The sequence below is a fragment of the Ursus arctos genome, unplaced genomic scaffold, assembly GCF_023065955.2.
Source record: "Ursus arctos isolate Adak ecotype North America unplaced genomic scaffold, UrsArc2.0 scaffold_37, whole genome shotgun sequence".
Taxonomy (NCBI): domain Eukaryota; kingdom Metazoa; phylum Chordata; class Mammalia; order Carnivora; family Ursidae; genus Ursus; species Ursus arctos.
In genome coordinates this window covers 28,169,495-28,185,191 of record NW_026623053.1, presented here as the reverse complement: position 1 = coordinate 28,185,191, position 15,697 = coordinate 28,169,495, and the positions used below count along the sequence as shown (strand labels likewise).

The window sequence follows — 15,697 nt, the reverse complement described above, 5'->3', positions numbered from 1 at the left end:
AGCCCTCAGAAGTTCGTTCATTCAGTAAAAGTTTGAGTGCCTTCTGTGTGTCAGGCATTGTGCTGAGTAACAGGAAAAATAAGATGTATAAGGAAGATACTGGGATTCCAAAAAAAAAAACTATTGATATACTCATGTACTTCTATAGCATATTTTTATCCCTCTTTTATCTGTCATGTCATTTTTTGTGAGGTGAGAAGTTTTTGTGACTAAGCTCTTGGTATTATCCTGTTAGTTTCCAAGGTTATTGCACCCCAAATACTATTTATAGTTTGAAGTTGGATTATAACCATTGACTTGTGAATTTGGAGGTGGTCAGGCAATATAAAGTCTAATGTAAAAATCTTAAATGTGTATCTACTACATCAAGACAGAAGGAATGATTTCTGTGTTTGGCAAATGATCTCATATTCTGGACAAGAATCAAGTTTACCAAATGTTGCTTTTGATTTGTGACAAGAGACTATTGCGTGTTTTGTGAGCCTTTACCCCTAGTGTGATCTGGCCATTTGGAATTAGTGATCAGGGATGGGCGACAAAGTCAAAAGCTTTTAGAGGTTAATCAGGTAAATATATTGGAGTAGGGGTGGGGCTAACTACAAGAATGAGATATTTAAAATAATACTCTCAGATATCGATGTAAAACTGCAACAATACTAGTTCCATGCTGGCCAAGTGAGAGGACGGCAGCATTTACCAATCGCACACAGCTTCTGGGCATTAGTTGTCCTGCGAACCAGGCTACCACCCTCTTAGGGAAAACCGACTGGGAGAACTGATATACTCATATACATAGTAGGGCAACAGAAAATGATGCTATTTCCAAGGATTCACCAAAATCTAGTTAATACTTGGTGTGTGAAATTCTGTTCTTAAGAATTAGAAAAGGGCCAATGCACATTCAACATTTATTCCCAAAACTTGAATAAGTGTGATTGTAGATCATTCGTCTGTAGAGCTCGAGTGTGTCTTGAGTGGCAAAACAAACAAAAAACCCACAACACAACAACAACAACAACATAACAACAACAACAAAAACCCTCAGGCTATTAATTTCTCTATTACCTGAAGAGAAGGTTGGCGTTAACCACATAAAATCTCCATTCTATTTGTAGTCTTGAAGATAGAGCCTGCAGCAAATCGATCAACACTCTGCAAACAGGGTAAATAGCGAGAACAGCTCTGAGTCCTCACTGAGTGTACATGACACAGGGAACACTACTGGGAAAATCTCAGTAGAGTTTATTTAAAACAATCATTTGGTAATAACAGAATTTGACTCAGAATCAGATATGAATCAGAATGATGTATGGTGAGGAATGAATAAAACTGAAAAGCTCATTGTAGCAGCTGGAAGAACCCAGCAAAATTAACTCCCCTACAGAGGAGAATTATTTCCTGAGTACAGAGATTTTCTTATTTAGCTAATATTATTTCTTTTATTTGTCAGACATATTATTCAACAGCAGACTTAGGCACTGAATTTTTGCCAAGAAATGATAATGTATGTTATCCATCAAAATTAACAGTAAAAAAAATTTGGCCCAAAATAAAATTTATTGAACAACCTATCCTCGATTATTTTTAATTGTATGATCTTGACTGTTTCATAATCCTATCCCAGGGTCTAATGGCTATTGATTGTCCATACACTGGCATTGTGGACTATCGGCAGGTGGCTTTGTCATTTGCCCAGGATTTCCAAGAAGCAGGTGGCTTCGTCTTGACCAATTTTGAAGTAAAAGGTATTGAAATGGCTAAAGAAAGTCCTTCAGGAAGTAAAGATGGTAAGCCATCCTTGTCTTTTCTTTTGAATACTTGTATTAACTTTTTTTTTTTTTTTAAGATTTTGTTTATTTATTTGACAGAGAGACAGAGCACAAGCAGCGGGTGCTACAGTCGGAGGGAGAGGGAGAAGTAGGCTCCCTGCGGAGCAAGGAGCCTGATGCGGGGCTCAATCCCAGGACCCTGGGATCATGACCTGAGCCCAAGGCAGACGCTCAACCGACTGAGCCACCCAGGCGCCCCACTTGTATTGACTTCTAAACCAACTATTTTTGGCTGGGGTGGTACTGGCAGGAGGGCCATCAGGAGCTAGGCTAAAGTAGGGTGCAGAGCTGGATGCAGGTGCAGAAGGGATGAATGTGAGATTGGTTGTGGGAGAACTGGGGCTTCTGATGAGTCTTACGCTGATAGAACTTGGCACTGATTGGACACTACTGACTGGCGCTAAAACCTGAACTGCCAAGGCTGTTAATGGAAAACTAGCCCCAGACACTTGCTTATTTTGTAGAGTGCAGTCAGAATTCCTTAGGGTTGCTTATTAAAAATGCAGATTTCAGGGCACCTGGCTGGCTCAGACAGAAGAGCATGCGACTCTTCATCTTGAGGTTGTGGGTTCCAGCCCCATGTGGGGTGTAAAGATTACTTAAAAATAAAATCTTTTCAAAAAATGCCCATTTTAGCATCACCCAGTCCTACTGAATCAGACTGTCTGGAGACAGGGTATGACACAGCCATTTGAACTCTCCTCGCACCCCACCATTGTAGACTACTTAGAGTTTGGGGGTTTTTTTGCTTCGTTTTGTCGATATATTTTTTTTAAACCAAATGAATTGGTTTGTAACCTTGAATTTTTTTTGACATTTTTGCTATTGGGAAATTCGAAGGAGAAAAAGTAGCGTGCTCAGTTCTTCCTTAACTGGTGTTTAAGGAGATTTGGGCCATTTGAATCATTCTCCCAGTGTCCTTCTAAATACTAATACGATGAGCAAAATTGTTAAATAATTAAGATTGGTATAGGTAGGTAGCATAAAATCAAATTTATGATCCAAGCAGATCGTATTCTTTACCTGATGTACATATGCTTTTTTTAAGACTTCGAGATCCCATGTGCCTTATTGGGAACTAATTTTATAAATAGCTTATTATTGGAACTTTTTGTATTGTGATAACTCTTGCTTCTCTATGCAGCCTAGAATCTGCAGAAAGTCAGCTTACAACACTTAGACAAAAAGCACACATTGGTCCTTTGTGAAAATACATACTGATTAGCGATGATCATCGTTGCACAGTGGCAGTATCGTAGCCAATGAGGTTTATCCAAGGCATGATTATTGCTAATTGATTAATGATGATCTATTTTACAGCTTGGTTTCTAGGATATAGTTCAGAGAAAAGCTGGGACTGTCTATGTTGGATCTGAGGTGGGGAGTGGTCTATAAGCATAGAGTAAATGAATTAAAACAAGTTTAAAAATAGGCCAACGTTTTATATGTTATCAAATATGAACTAGTGTAATCTTGTTACTTCATAAAAAGCTTTAGAATGAAAAGTGGGAGGCACTCATGGTTACAACAGAAGAAAATTGTTTAAATTTGTTACTGGTATACTATTTCAAAAATGTAGGTCTTCTTTTACTAAAAATAAATGTTTCACTAATTCTTGTTTTTCAGGGGCGAAATATCCAATCGTTATAAGGAATACAAAGGTAAAGATTCTTAAACAACACTACTTGCATCTACTTTATCTCCTTTCATCCCCTCTCCTCCCTTAAAAAGCTGAATTAATCACAGAGCTGTTTTCTATGTCCTTGGATGAATTTTGTCTAATGTAGAAGTTATTCTGAGAGAAATTCTTTGAGAGCAATTCAAAAGCTTGCTTTTTCGGGTTCAACTTGGAAATGTCTTCACAAAGTGACTGTGCCAGCACAGAATACAGTTATAAGCACTCGGAGTATTTAAGGCAAAACCTGATAGATATTTTCCTGGTCCGCCTACTTACCTGCATTAACTTATTAACTCTCTACCAGATAGAGGACTTTGGTGGAGGGCAGATTGCTCAAAGGGAAGTGAACTGCTTTCCTTCATCTCCATGTAGTCTAAAACAAAAGCCATTGCATGGCATAGAAGCATTGCATTTGCCGTATATTCTCTGAATGATCAGAGTTCGGTCACGGGAGTAGAGTCATTAATGAGAGTTGTAGGATTTATTATAGGAATCAGGTCTTACACAGTTGGGAAGGGATCTGGGGAAGCACAGGTTCAGAAGGGGAGTTGGTAGATCAGAGGCATCTCCAGCCAGTTTGCAAAGCCAAGTGTGTCCAACTGCTAAAGTGGGACTGCAAATGGGAAGCTCATGAGGCATTCTGAGGGAGCTCTTACCTCTCACCCAAGTAGTGGGAGAGGACAGCACTTGGCAATAGGATCAGTAGTTGGGAAGCAGAGCTAGATATGGAGCTATAGGTCACTTAGCAGCGGGTTTTTGTCACACATTGAACTAGAGCGACCTTCAGAGAATAATAGCTGCTGCTTTACTTCTGCCTGCCAAATCATATGCAATTCCTGTTTTGGCCAACTTTAAGTTGGAACCATTACAGGGAAGGGATTCTATCAGTTATAGTTCCCAGCTTAACCAAATTGACAAGGTTAAAAACCCTTAGTCCATCCCTTTTCAACTTGGCATCCATTCATACCCCTTACAACCACATTTAACTACCAAATACAGACAGTAGTAAAATTATGATTCCATCTGCAAGATGCAACTATCTTTTATACAACTGAAGACATGCTAACTCTCCAAAGAAGATACAAAGTCCACTCAATCCATCTTTGGGTGGTGTTCATTTCTTTTTAGCTGAGTCACATTCCCTCTTTGAGATCCTTTAACTTAAATACTAAGATGTAAGGTTAACCACTATTTAATATAATAGATCAATAGCTCTCAACTGGAGGTGATTTTGCCACCCAGGAGATATTCAGCAATGTCTGGAGACATTTTTGGTTGTCACAATTGATGGAGGGGGTCAGTGCTACTGTCAGTTAGTGGGTAGAGGCCAGGGATGCTGGATGTGAGGGATAGGCCCCCACAACAAAGAGGTATCTGGTCCCAAATGTCCATGGCACTGAAATGAGAAACGCCATGTTAGATAATGGAGAAATGGTAGAGATGGGTGTATCAGTCTTCTTGTTTACCATAACAGAATACCACAGACTGGGTGACTTAGAGAGCAGAAATTTATTTTATCACAGTTCCAGAGGCTAGAAGTCTAAGATGAAGGTGCCATCAGGTTTCGTTTCTGGTGAGATCTCTCTTCTTGGCTTGTAGATGGCCACCTTCTTGCTGTGTCCTCACATGGCCTCTTCTCTGTGCATGCACATGTGCAGAGAGAGCAGTCTCTAGTATCTCTTACTCTTATAAGCACACCAGTCCTATCAGATGGATTAGGTGACCTCATTTAATCTTAATTACCTCTCCAAAGGCTCTATCTCCAAATACAGTCACCTTAGGAGCAGGGACTTCAACATATGCACTTGTGGGAGGCGGACACAATTCAGTCCGTAACAATGAGGATAAAGAAAGAATTGGGTGATATATAGTCAGATATATTTATTTCAAAGTCAGGAAGAAATACTCATAACTAGTACATTCTTCATTTCTCTCACCGGTCACGTGGTTATAGCTGATATTTATAATTTCCTTCTTTCAGTACAGATTCCACAGCTCCTTTGCCCTTCGCACGCATCTTAGCTAGTCATGTTCCAGTTTGGTGGAATAACTCAAACTTCCACTCCTGAAGTGTCTGTGCCATTTGTAGCCCTGCCTATTTTGGGTTGTGGTAGTTTCCATTAACTTTTGTATCAATATGTAGAAATACTAGGAGATACCCCCAGGAGATCTATATTTGGGACATATTTCTCTTTATCATCCCCAGGCTTTCTGTGTGGTAGCAACTCTAATTCTCCTTGAGGCTCATTTTTAGTTTCCCCATTCAGTACAGTAATCCTCTCTGCCTGTTGATTCACTGATACACAGGTATGGCAGTATCAGCCTGCAGGTTAACGGAACTATTGTTTATTCTCTAACGGAAGCATTTCTCCCTTGGGAACCAAGACTTCTAAACATCAGAGCCCAAAATTTATGCAGATAGAAAACAAAAATTTCACTAGTAGATTATTGTAGTAGCAAGGAACTACTCCCATTTCTCCTATTTCTCCCTCTTGATTTCCAAACCTGTGAATCCTGGTCTGGGTGAAGCAACACCATATATTAATCATATAGAACATCCTGGAAGACATTGCCCAGCCCTGCAAGGTGTGGCCAGCCAGCTAGTTCTGCTCTGAATCTTAAAAACCCATTCTACTTTCTGTCACCTAGCACCTTGAGGACGGTGGAGAAAATGGTCAGATCAGTGAATTCCATAAGAATGAACTTACTGTTATACTTCATTTGTTGTAAAATAAGCTCACTGATCAGAAGTAATGCTTCTGAGCAAAATACCATAATGATGAATAAGGTATCCTGTAGGTTCACAGATGGTGGTTTCCCCAGAAGCACTGTAGTCAGGGAAGACAGATCTATACCCGGAGCAAGTGTATTTCAGTGAGGACTAAGTGCTGGCTTTTTTTTTTTTTTTAATTGAAGTGGTCCAGGGACCATATCAGTGGCTCTATTGATATCTGCTGTTGGCAGATTGAGCATTCAGCGGTGGCAATAGGCAGATCAGCCTTGGTGAGTAAGTCCGAGTTGCTGAATGCATGCATCACCTCCATCCTTGTTGGCTATAACCATTTAGTTCATGAAGCCATTGAGTAAGGACAGGGTGCCTGGGGAAAGAGGCTAATTAACATCCATAGCGCAGGTCATCTTGTCTACTGATTATCAAAATCTTCATCTGCCATGGTTACTGTCGGTGAGCATTCACGTGGAACTCAAATATCTTTATTCTTTGAGCCTGTTTGGCAAGGTCCGTTCGCATACCTTTTTTTCCAGAGCTCCTTTTCCTAACCGACCAACCATAGCAATGGTTATTGCATATGAAGCCATATGGACTTGTGCTTCTACCCATGTTTCCTTCTAGGTGAGATAAACAGCAGGCATGGTGTTCAAAGTTCTGCCCACTGGGAAGATTTCTTTGCACCATACTCCTTCAGGGTCAAACCTGAGTGGGCCTCTGGTTTGTAGCTGTTCACTTTCAAGTGCCAGAATGTTGTGCAGAACTATTTTTACACCAGGCCTGTATTTTTCCTTCCTTGGTCAACTGATCATAGAGAACTTCACATGGGGCCACAGGGGCAACTTGAGAAGGAGGAAGTAATTTAGCAGGACTGGGGTCATGGGAATTTGAGCCACCTGCCTCTGTAACTTATGTGTGCTGCAGGACCTGTACATTCCTGATCTTGTATATTCTGCTACCCCTTAATGACAGAGTACTGCTGTACACACCCAATTTTGTGGCTTGGTGAGTCAGACAACATACAGTTAATAATGGATAGTTCACATGGTAACTTAGTGATCTGTGGTCAAGTGTTGAGTCAAAGCCAGAAGCATTTTCTCAAAAGGAAGACAGTTATCTGCAGAGGATGGTATAACTTTCCTCCAAAATCCTAAAATGCTATGTTGTGATTTGCCTATAGGGACCTACCATAGTCTCCATAAAACATCGCTGTCTGCCACAGACACCCTGATTACCATCAGATCTACTGGGTCATGTGGCCCAAGTGCCTGAGAGAGCATCCAGGATCTCCATTCAGAGAAGGATTAAAAGTGTGTTTCTGCTCCTGCCCTGTTCGAAGGGCCGTTTTCACTAGAGTATGGCATCATGTGATGGGAGATACGCAGGGGCCTCTGGGATACCAGGGAATATATATTTCACCCGCACTTGCTATAGCTGTTGCCTTTTATTTGGGCATTTACCTTTAGTATAGTTAAATATGATTAAGCATTTTAAAAATTTTTTATTTATTTTTTAAAAGATTTTATTTATTTATTTGAGAGTGTGAGAAAGAGAGAAATCATGAGCAGGGAGGAGTGGCAGGCAGAGGGAGAAGCAGACTCCCTGCTGAGCAGGGAGCCTGGTTTGGGACTAGATCCCAGGACCCTGGGATCATGACCTGAGCGGAAGGCAGACACTTAATCAACTGAGCCACCCAGGCGCCCAAACATTTTTTTTATAATTAAAAATTTTGAGTCAACTTATTAAGTTGAATGTCTATGCTTTTATGAGAGGTTAAAAGAGGTGAAATTAAGAATAAATTTTGGGGGGTGCCTGGATGGCTCAGTCAGTTAAGTGTCCGACTCTTGATTTTAGCTCAGGTCATGATCTCAGGGTTATAATCAAGCCCCGCATTGGACTCTGCGCTGGGCATGGAGCCTGTTTAAGATTCTTTCTCTTCCTGGGGCGCCTGGGTGGCTCAGTTGTTAAGGTCTGCCTTCGGCTCAGGGCGTGATCCCAGAGTCCTGGGATCGAGCCCCACATCAGGCTTCCTCCGCTGGGAGCCTGCTTCTTCCTCTTCCACTCCCCCTGCCTCTCTCACTGGCTGTCTCTCTGTCTCTCAAATAAATAAATAAAATCTTTAAAAAAAAAAAAAGATTCTTTCTCTTCCTTTCCCTCTGCCCCTCCTCCTCCTCCCTCTCTTAAAAAATAAATAAATAAATAAATTTTGGGGGAGAGGATTTGCAAACTAAAGATTTATATGTTATATATGGGGAAAAAGTCTTTCACTTCTGAAATAGCAGTAGAGATGCATAGTTTATTTTTTTTTAAGAAATTTTTGTTTGAACAAATACATCATTCAGTGTTTACCTAAATCTTGATTTTGGATGTGAAATTAATATGTTACTGAATTTAATTATTATTCCATGTATAGCATAAAATTATTTCAGGGACCTGTGAAAGTTTTTAGTCATTTTTTTCTTTGGAACTGTTCTTTGAGTTTTTGAAAGAGAACTTCTAAGTTGTTGCATGCTGGTACCATTCTACAAATTCTCTTATCTTTGTATTTCTCGGAAGTCTTATTTACTTTTTATGTTCCAAGGACAAAAGAATTGCTGACCTTTCAAGTAGGAACTAGATTTATATCACATGAAAATATTTCTTGTACTTCTGGTAGACCTCTAGATGAACAGGAAAGATATTAACCTATTTAGAAAAAGGCGTTTTTTTTGTTTTTGTTGACATAGCTCTTTTGACCTCAAGGGTCTTGAAACTATCATGGTTTAGCCTAGCTAATTTGAATTCACTACAAAGAAGTTGCATCGGACTTTTGTCAGAACTGTGAGTTGTGTAACTTGAAAAGAGGCTTACCTTTGTAGCTAGCTATGCAAAATAGGTTGAAGGGTTAGAATAAGGCTGAATCAGTAAGGGCTGGAAAGAAAGAATGTCAAGACAGGTAACCGAGGTTTCAGAAACAGGTTTTCTGAAAAAGAAGTCTAGGGACAGGAAATTACCTGGAGCAAGGGGTTGCTAGTTGTTTACTCTGTAAGAATGAAAGAGATGGGAATTAGAGTGTGGTAGGGAATTGGGGTTAGATGAAATCATTTAGGAAGTAGGGTGACAAATTGGCTAATGCTGGCAGGGTAGAGCAAAAAATATGCAGAGGACCTCAAAATAAAATTTATGGGAAAATATAGCAGCCTAAGATTAGTAGTCTCCTAGTCATTAAAGCAAACTTTATAGTGTGTATTCAAAGTAAATGTGGATTGAAAGAATGGGATTTCAAAAGTAGCATCAATATTGATCAGGAAGGAGAAATTGGCTGGTGGGTTGGAATTGAGCAAGATTTTTGAGTGTGAAGCAACCTGAGACTAACAGGGTAGTTTCTCATAGATAAGACAGGAGAAGTTGTCTGAAATACAGAGGAGGCCGTATTGGTGGGAGCCATCCATTTAAATGAAGTTTGCTTCTTAATACGACAAATAGTTAAGTTTCATGGTAGATCTTAGTAAAATAGGGGTATGTGTCTGTCTAACTTAGGTATCCTCACAAGGTCAACGATTGTACCTCTAAAGTACAGAATTTAAGGTGACATCTTGTGTGCTAATACCGTAAACGTCAGCTGCTGCCTAAACACTGAAGAACTTATTTTGCTGATACTTGTACTTAATTTCCTCTTTTAAAAGAAATAAAAAGGAAAAAGTCCATTTCTGTACCCTTACTATCTTTTCTATCATCTCTATTCCTCCCTTGACCTGTTGTTCTCCTCTCTACTTCCTACTCTTTATTTTCTTTTGCACTAGGGAGAGGAAGTTCAGTGTCAGTATGTTGTGACATGTGCAGGACTTTACTCGGACCGTATTTCAGAGTTGAGTGGCTGTAATCCTGATCCTCAGATTGTACCATTCCGGGGAGATTACCTGCTCTTGAAGCCAGAAAAACGCTATCTTGTAAAAGGAAATATTTATCCGGTAGGTGATGATGCTTCTGCCTTCTTACCCTTCTCAAGATGGTTATGGGCAAAAAGGGAATGAAACAAAAACTTTTACTTGGGTCAGAAGTTAAGAGCTATTTAGAAGTGCTTTTTTGGGCAAGCATTTCACATGTTTCTCTTGTCATTAAATCCCTAAATCTTTATTCTGAAATCATGGTTATGAAATTGTAATTAAGTGCCTACAAGTGCATGTCTCTAGAAAGTGGAGTGTACCATGGGAGGGACTATCAAGAAAGAACCCAGTTCTTCCCCTTCTCTGGTGGGAAGAGCACTCATAAGAGAACTTTCCCTTATAGCATGCCCAGATACCCAGCTGTCTTTCTCAGTTTGCTACCAATAAGTGCAGAAAAGGAGATGTGGCCACTCTGTAGTTTCATGGTATAGACAGAGCCATTTACATGAGGAATTCATTCTTCTCTCTGGAACTGCTAGGTTGAACCAGATGAAATTGCCGCTATTCAGCTATTTAATGTTTTTGATGGTACCAAACATATACCTCATCTGCTTCAACCTAATGCATTTCCACTCTCTAAAGGCCTATACTATAAATGTGTGTTTTTTCCTGGCAGCTCTGATTTTACTTGCCAGCCACATACATTCCTAGTTGTGGGTTAGGGGCTGGGGAGTGGGGAATAACCTGAACTAGGACAGTTCTCTCTCTCTCTTTCTCTCTCTCTTCTTTAATCCAGAGAGAGGAACATATGGGACAGCGTATATTGGTGTCAACAGCATCACTGTTTCCTGTGTGGCATTTCTAGGCAGAAGTGTGTAAATATAGAAGGGAATATCTGTAATGCAACTTAACGGGATGCCTGGGTGTCTCAGTCAGTGAAGCGGCTGCCTTCAGCTCAGGTCATGATCCCAGGGTCCTGGGATTAAGTCCCACGTAGGGCTCCTTGCTCAGCGGGAAGCCTGCTTCTCCCTCTGCCTGCCCCTCCCCCTGCTTGTGCTCTCTCTCTCTGACAAATAAATAAAATCTTTAAAAAAAAAAAAAAGTAATGCAACTTAAATGCATCTGAAGAAAGTGTTTTATATTACCAGTCGAGTGTTTGCATGTATAATAGAATGCAATATGAAATGGTAATTCTTTGTTATGTTAAATCCCTAGGTCCCAGATAGCCGGTTTCCTTTCCTAGGGGTTCACTTCACACCAAGGATGGACGGCAGTATTTGGCTAGGGCCTAATGCAGTTCTTGCCTTTAAACGAGAGGGCTACAAACCCTTTGACTTCAGTGCCAGAGATGTTATGGATGTAATTATCAAGAGGTAACTTTATGTAAAAAAAAAAGAAGATTTTATATGTTTATATTTTTAATGTGGGAAATTTTATCTTTATATTTATTGGGTAAATCCTCATATTTGTGATTGGTGTATCGATTGTTTTTTATTAATCCAGATTAAGAGCTTTGCGGAATAAACCTAATGTTTTAACTACTTCAAGAAAATTCTTGGGTGCCTGGGTGGCTCAGATGGTTAAGCGTCTGCCTTTGGCTCAGGTCATGATCCCAGGGGCTGGGATCCAGTCCTGTGAGCCCCACCTCTGGTTCCCTGCTCAGTGGGGAGCCTGCTTCTTCCTTTCCCTCTGCCATTCCCTCTGCTTGTGTTCTCTGGCTCCCTCTATCTCTTTGTCAAATAAATAAATAAAATCTTTAAAAAAAAAAAAAAGAAAGAAAATTCTGAGTCAGGGTAGTGTCTTGGTCAAAAAACAAGACCAAGAGCCAAACACATATCTGACAATTCAAATCTTGTTTGGCTAATCTTCTAGTTGAGTTTGGAAAAAAAAAAGTTTCTTTCAAAATCAGTAGATGGCTTACTTTGAAAAGATCATTTCAAGCCAGTCACCATTATTTTGAAAACCACCAGAAAAATTGCTGATAACCAAAGTTGTTTCCTTTCACGGAAAACTAACAATAAATTATGTTGACCTAGATGGCAGATTCTTTATTATAGTAAGGAGTAACTTAGTGAGGTATTTTGTTTGGTCCTTTTAACAGCGTTGCGCGCTAGAGGGTTTCACATCAGAATCACTAGAAAGCTTGTTAAGCTATACTCGAGTTTCACCCTTCATTGATTCTGACACAGAAATCTTAGCATGTGTGCTTCTAAAAACATATACGTACACACAGACCCCGTGGAGTCTGCTTGAGGGTCTGGAGTATCTTGCCTCTGGCTGACTAACGAAGAGCAGATACTCTATTTGCTTAATGGCTCTGATTTAAAGATCTGCGATGCCTTTTAGGTGTGGTTTTGAAAGCGTGTAGCGTCTGCATTAGAAAACCTTGCTGTGGGCGGGCTTTACAGCATCCGCGTTTGAAAGCAGCATTCCCTGGGAATTGAAGTTGGCAGGTTTATTCCTTTGATGAACTTTCCTTCTTATATTGACCAAAGTTGATTTTCTTTTCATATGTGTTTTTTTTTCTGATTTTGCCTATATTTCTGTGATGTCACCCCCCCAATCTCGTAGTTGTAAAGATGTTTCATAGTAATCATTCCTTTCTCTCATAAAGATTTTTTTTTTTTTTTTGCTTTCAGTGGCTTGATTAAATTAGTGTTCCAGAATTTTTCCTATGGAGTTAATGAAATGTATAAAGCCTGTTTTCTCAGTGCAACAGTGAAGCACCTTCAAAAGTTTATCCCTGAAATTACTGTCAGTGATATACTGAGGTAAGGAAAAGCTGTGAGGATTGCAAATACGGTCATGACCTAGGTGACCCTGGAGGTGGTTCTGACGTGGTGATTCATGAGCACGTTTACAGAGTCCGCGTGCCCACTGAATCTTTGTGTGTCCTCCCTTTCCCAGCAAGCTATTGAGTTCCCTTTGCAGTGTAGGCATCAGGCCTTGTGCGTCCTGGCCCTTAGTGCCTGAACTAGGTGCATTTATAACCTTTAGGCCACCTTACAGCGTCAAACTCGAATGTCCACTGTAGCTATATTGTGATGCCACCTTCGCTCTCATGTCTAGCTGTCACTCATGATAAAAACATCTTGCCTGAAATTTTGTAATCTCCCTGGCCACTTACTCTTGTCATTGCAAAGCCTTTTGATTTTAATTCTGTATGAGATCATCGATCACTATGTTAACTAGGTAATAAACACAGAAAACATTATATTTTGATTGCTTTTTATAACCTTTTAGACATACGTCTATACATGACATCTTCCTTTCTTCCTCTCGTGTTCTTTCTTGGGTGCTGCTCCCCTCCGGGATTGAAACTGCAGGCCAGAGGTGGGAAGTAGTGTGGTAACAGTCAGCCTGAGTCCTCGTGCTCCAGGGATGTGAGGCCAAGGAAGGATAACTTGAAGGATAGCTTTTTTCTCAAGGATAAAAGGCTCTCTGGACTTGAGCTATACATCGTCCTAAATACCACCCAAGCCTATTTTCTTTTTCTATTTGGTGATATTTTAGGGTGTTCCCCATTTTCCCTGACCAAGCTATTGTTAGGCCTAAGCAGCAGTGTACTTTGAAGTACTCTCTGTCCGTGAACCCATCCCTTCATGAATCTCTAGGGCACTGAGTGTCTGTCTTCTCAGTAACAGCTGCTGAACTCGCCTGGAAAGAGAGCGATAATCATGTCAGCTGTCTCCCTTAGGGGAGCTGAGCGTCATGGTCTAAATCTGACTCTTAACGTATCATTCTCAGACCAGCCTCTTTGAATCCTTAGAAGAACTATTAAAACCCAGCTAATATTTTTACTCTTATCTCTCTCACTCCTTCTACTCACCTCCTGAAATGGAAGGGATAAAAATATCTAGGCTTTCTTTTCTTTCACTCACCTATAAATAAAGGCTTCTGTGTTTTCAGTGGTCTGCTTTAGCAGATTTCTTACGTTTTATATCTGAAAATAGATTGGTCAAATCTGGTATCTGTTACTGCTATTAATATTCCTTAAAAAACACAATAGGTGGGGGTACCTGGGTGGCTCAGTCGGTTAAGCATCGCCTTCGGCTCAGGTCATGATCCCAGGGTCCTGGAATCGAGTCCTGATTGGTCTCCCTGCTCAGCAGGGAGTCTGCTTCTCCCTCTGCCCCTCCCCCCACTCATTTTCTTAATCTCTCTCTCTCTCTCAAATAAATAAAATTAAAAAAACAAAAACAAGCCCACAATAGGTGGACATAGTGAATTCTGTATATGAACAGTTGCAGTGAATTCAGTTCCCGTATTCTATTACCACCCTTTCATAGAAGCCTGGGGAAAACTCTTTAGACCAGTGGATTTTATATGGTAGAACTGGGTTTTGGTGAGTATTCCTGTCTCTGAGTGTAAGGGTGTGAATTTCATTTTCCAGATGCATTAGTAGAAAAGGGCACACAGCACTGTAGACAGGTACATTTATAGACAAATTCAACCTAATCAGAGGGTTTCCCTTTGGAGACACACATTCAGCAGTTCCATATACTCCTTCCCTTGATTCCTATAGCTGTTAAAAGAAGGAATTATCAGTAGCAAAAAGGAAGTTGTAGAAAATATGTTTGATACCATTTATATCAGTTTAAACAATACCATATATAGTTTATGGATTGTATATGTCATGTGAAAATAATAACGAGCATGGGAGTAATAAGCACCTAATTCGGGGGAGTGGTTACCTCTGGGAAGAGAAGGGGATGGGATCAGGCTTCCATAGGTGGCCTCTGTCATATATCTGTGAGCTTTATGTCTTAAGCTGTTTGGTGAAAAAAAAAAAAAATAGGTGTTTATTATGTTAGTCTCTGTACCTCGTTATATGCCTGCAATATTAAATAATAATAATAAAATAAGATCAGTAGACTTTCCCACATTTTGAAGCTCAAGTCCTGCCTGTCTTGCAGCTCAGTGTAGTAAAACCATAAATGCTCTATCATTAATATTGAGGCAGAAGCATATTAAGCAGTTTTAGATAGTCAAAGAGAACTGAAGCTGCACTTTCACTGGGATATTTAGCTTAAGATAGTGTCCTTAAATTGCCACTGAAGGGCATCCAGCTTGACTTCCTACTGCTTAGCCAGACCATTTGGGGCCATAATTTACTGGTGAACATTGGATTGGAATGTAAAGTTATAATCTGTCAAATACATGTACTAGTTATGAATTTCTACTTTATTTTAATTTTATTTATTTATTTGAGAAAGAGAGAAAAAAAAACAAGCAGGGAAGGGGCAGAGGGAGAGGGAGAAGCAGAGTCCCCACAAAGCAGGGGCTCAACGCAGGGCTTGATCCCAGGACCCTGAGACCAGGACCTGAGCCGAAGGCGGACATTTAACCAAATGAGCCACCCAGGCTCCCCTAGGTATATACATTTCTTATTGGTAAATGATGATTTCTAAGGTTCTTAATTTTAGCTCTGAAGTCCTTTCATTTGTTCTATGATTAATTTTGACGTGGTAGTCTAACAGTTTTTATCTGTTAGTCCCGTAAGAGTGGAAAAGATGAAGACACATATGCCAGGATCCCCTCTTTTTCCCACATTTCATTTAAAAAAATGTCTTATTTGGGGAATTTTAGAGTAAAT

At 40.1% G+C, this 15,697-nt stretch overlaps 1 protein-coding gene and 1 pseudogene across 2 annotated transcripts in view; both read left to right on the top strand.

Moving 5' to 3' along the window:
* L2HGDH (L-2-hydroxyglutarate dehydrogenase) overlaps positions 1–15,697 on the top strand; it is a 41,702-nt gene that overhangs the window by 16,552 nt on the left and 9,453 nt on the right. The window contains exons 5-9 of one of the 2 annotated variants that reach the window (XM_026513689.4): positions 1,625–1,787; positions 3,456–3,490; positions 10,018–10,185; positions 11,317–11,474; positions 12,741–12,872. In XM_026513689.4, the coding sequence (XP_026369474.1) occupies positions 1,625–1,787; positions 3,456–3,490; positions 10,018–10,185; positions 11,317–11,474; positions 12,741–12,872 (656 nt within the window). The remainder of the gene's footprint in view (positions 1–1,624; positions 1,788–3,455; positions 3,491–10,017; positions 10,186–11,316; positions 11,475–12,740; positions 12,873–15,697) is intronic. The other variant, XM_057306452.1, reaches the window with a different exon arrangement.
* Positions 3,063–3,128, top strand: LOC113266250 (U4 spliceosomal RNA; annotated as a pseudogene).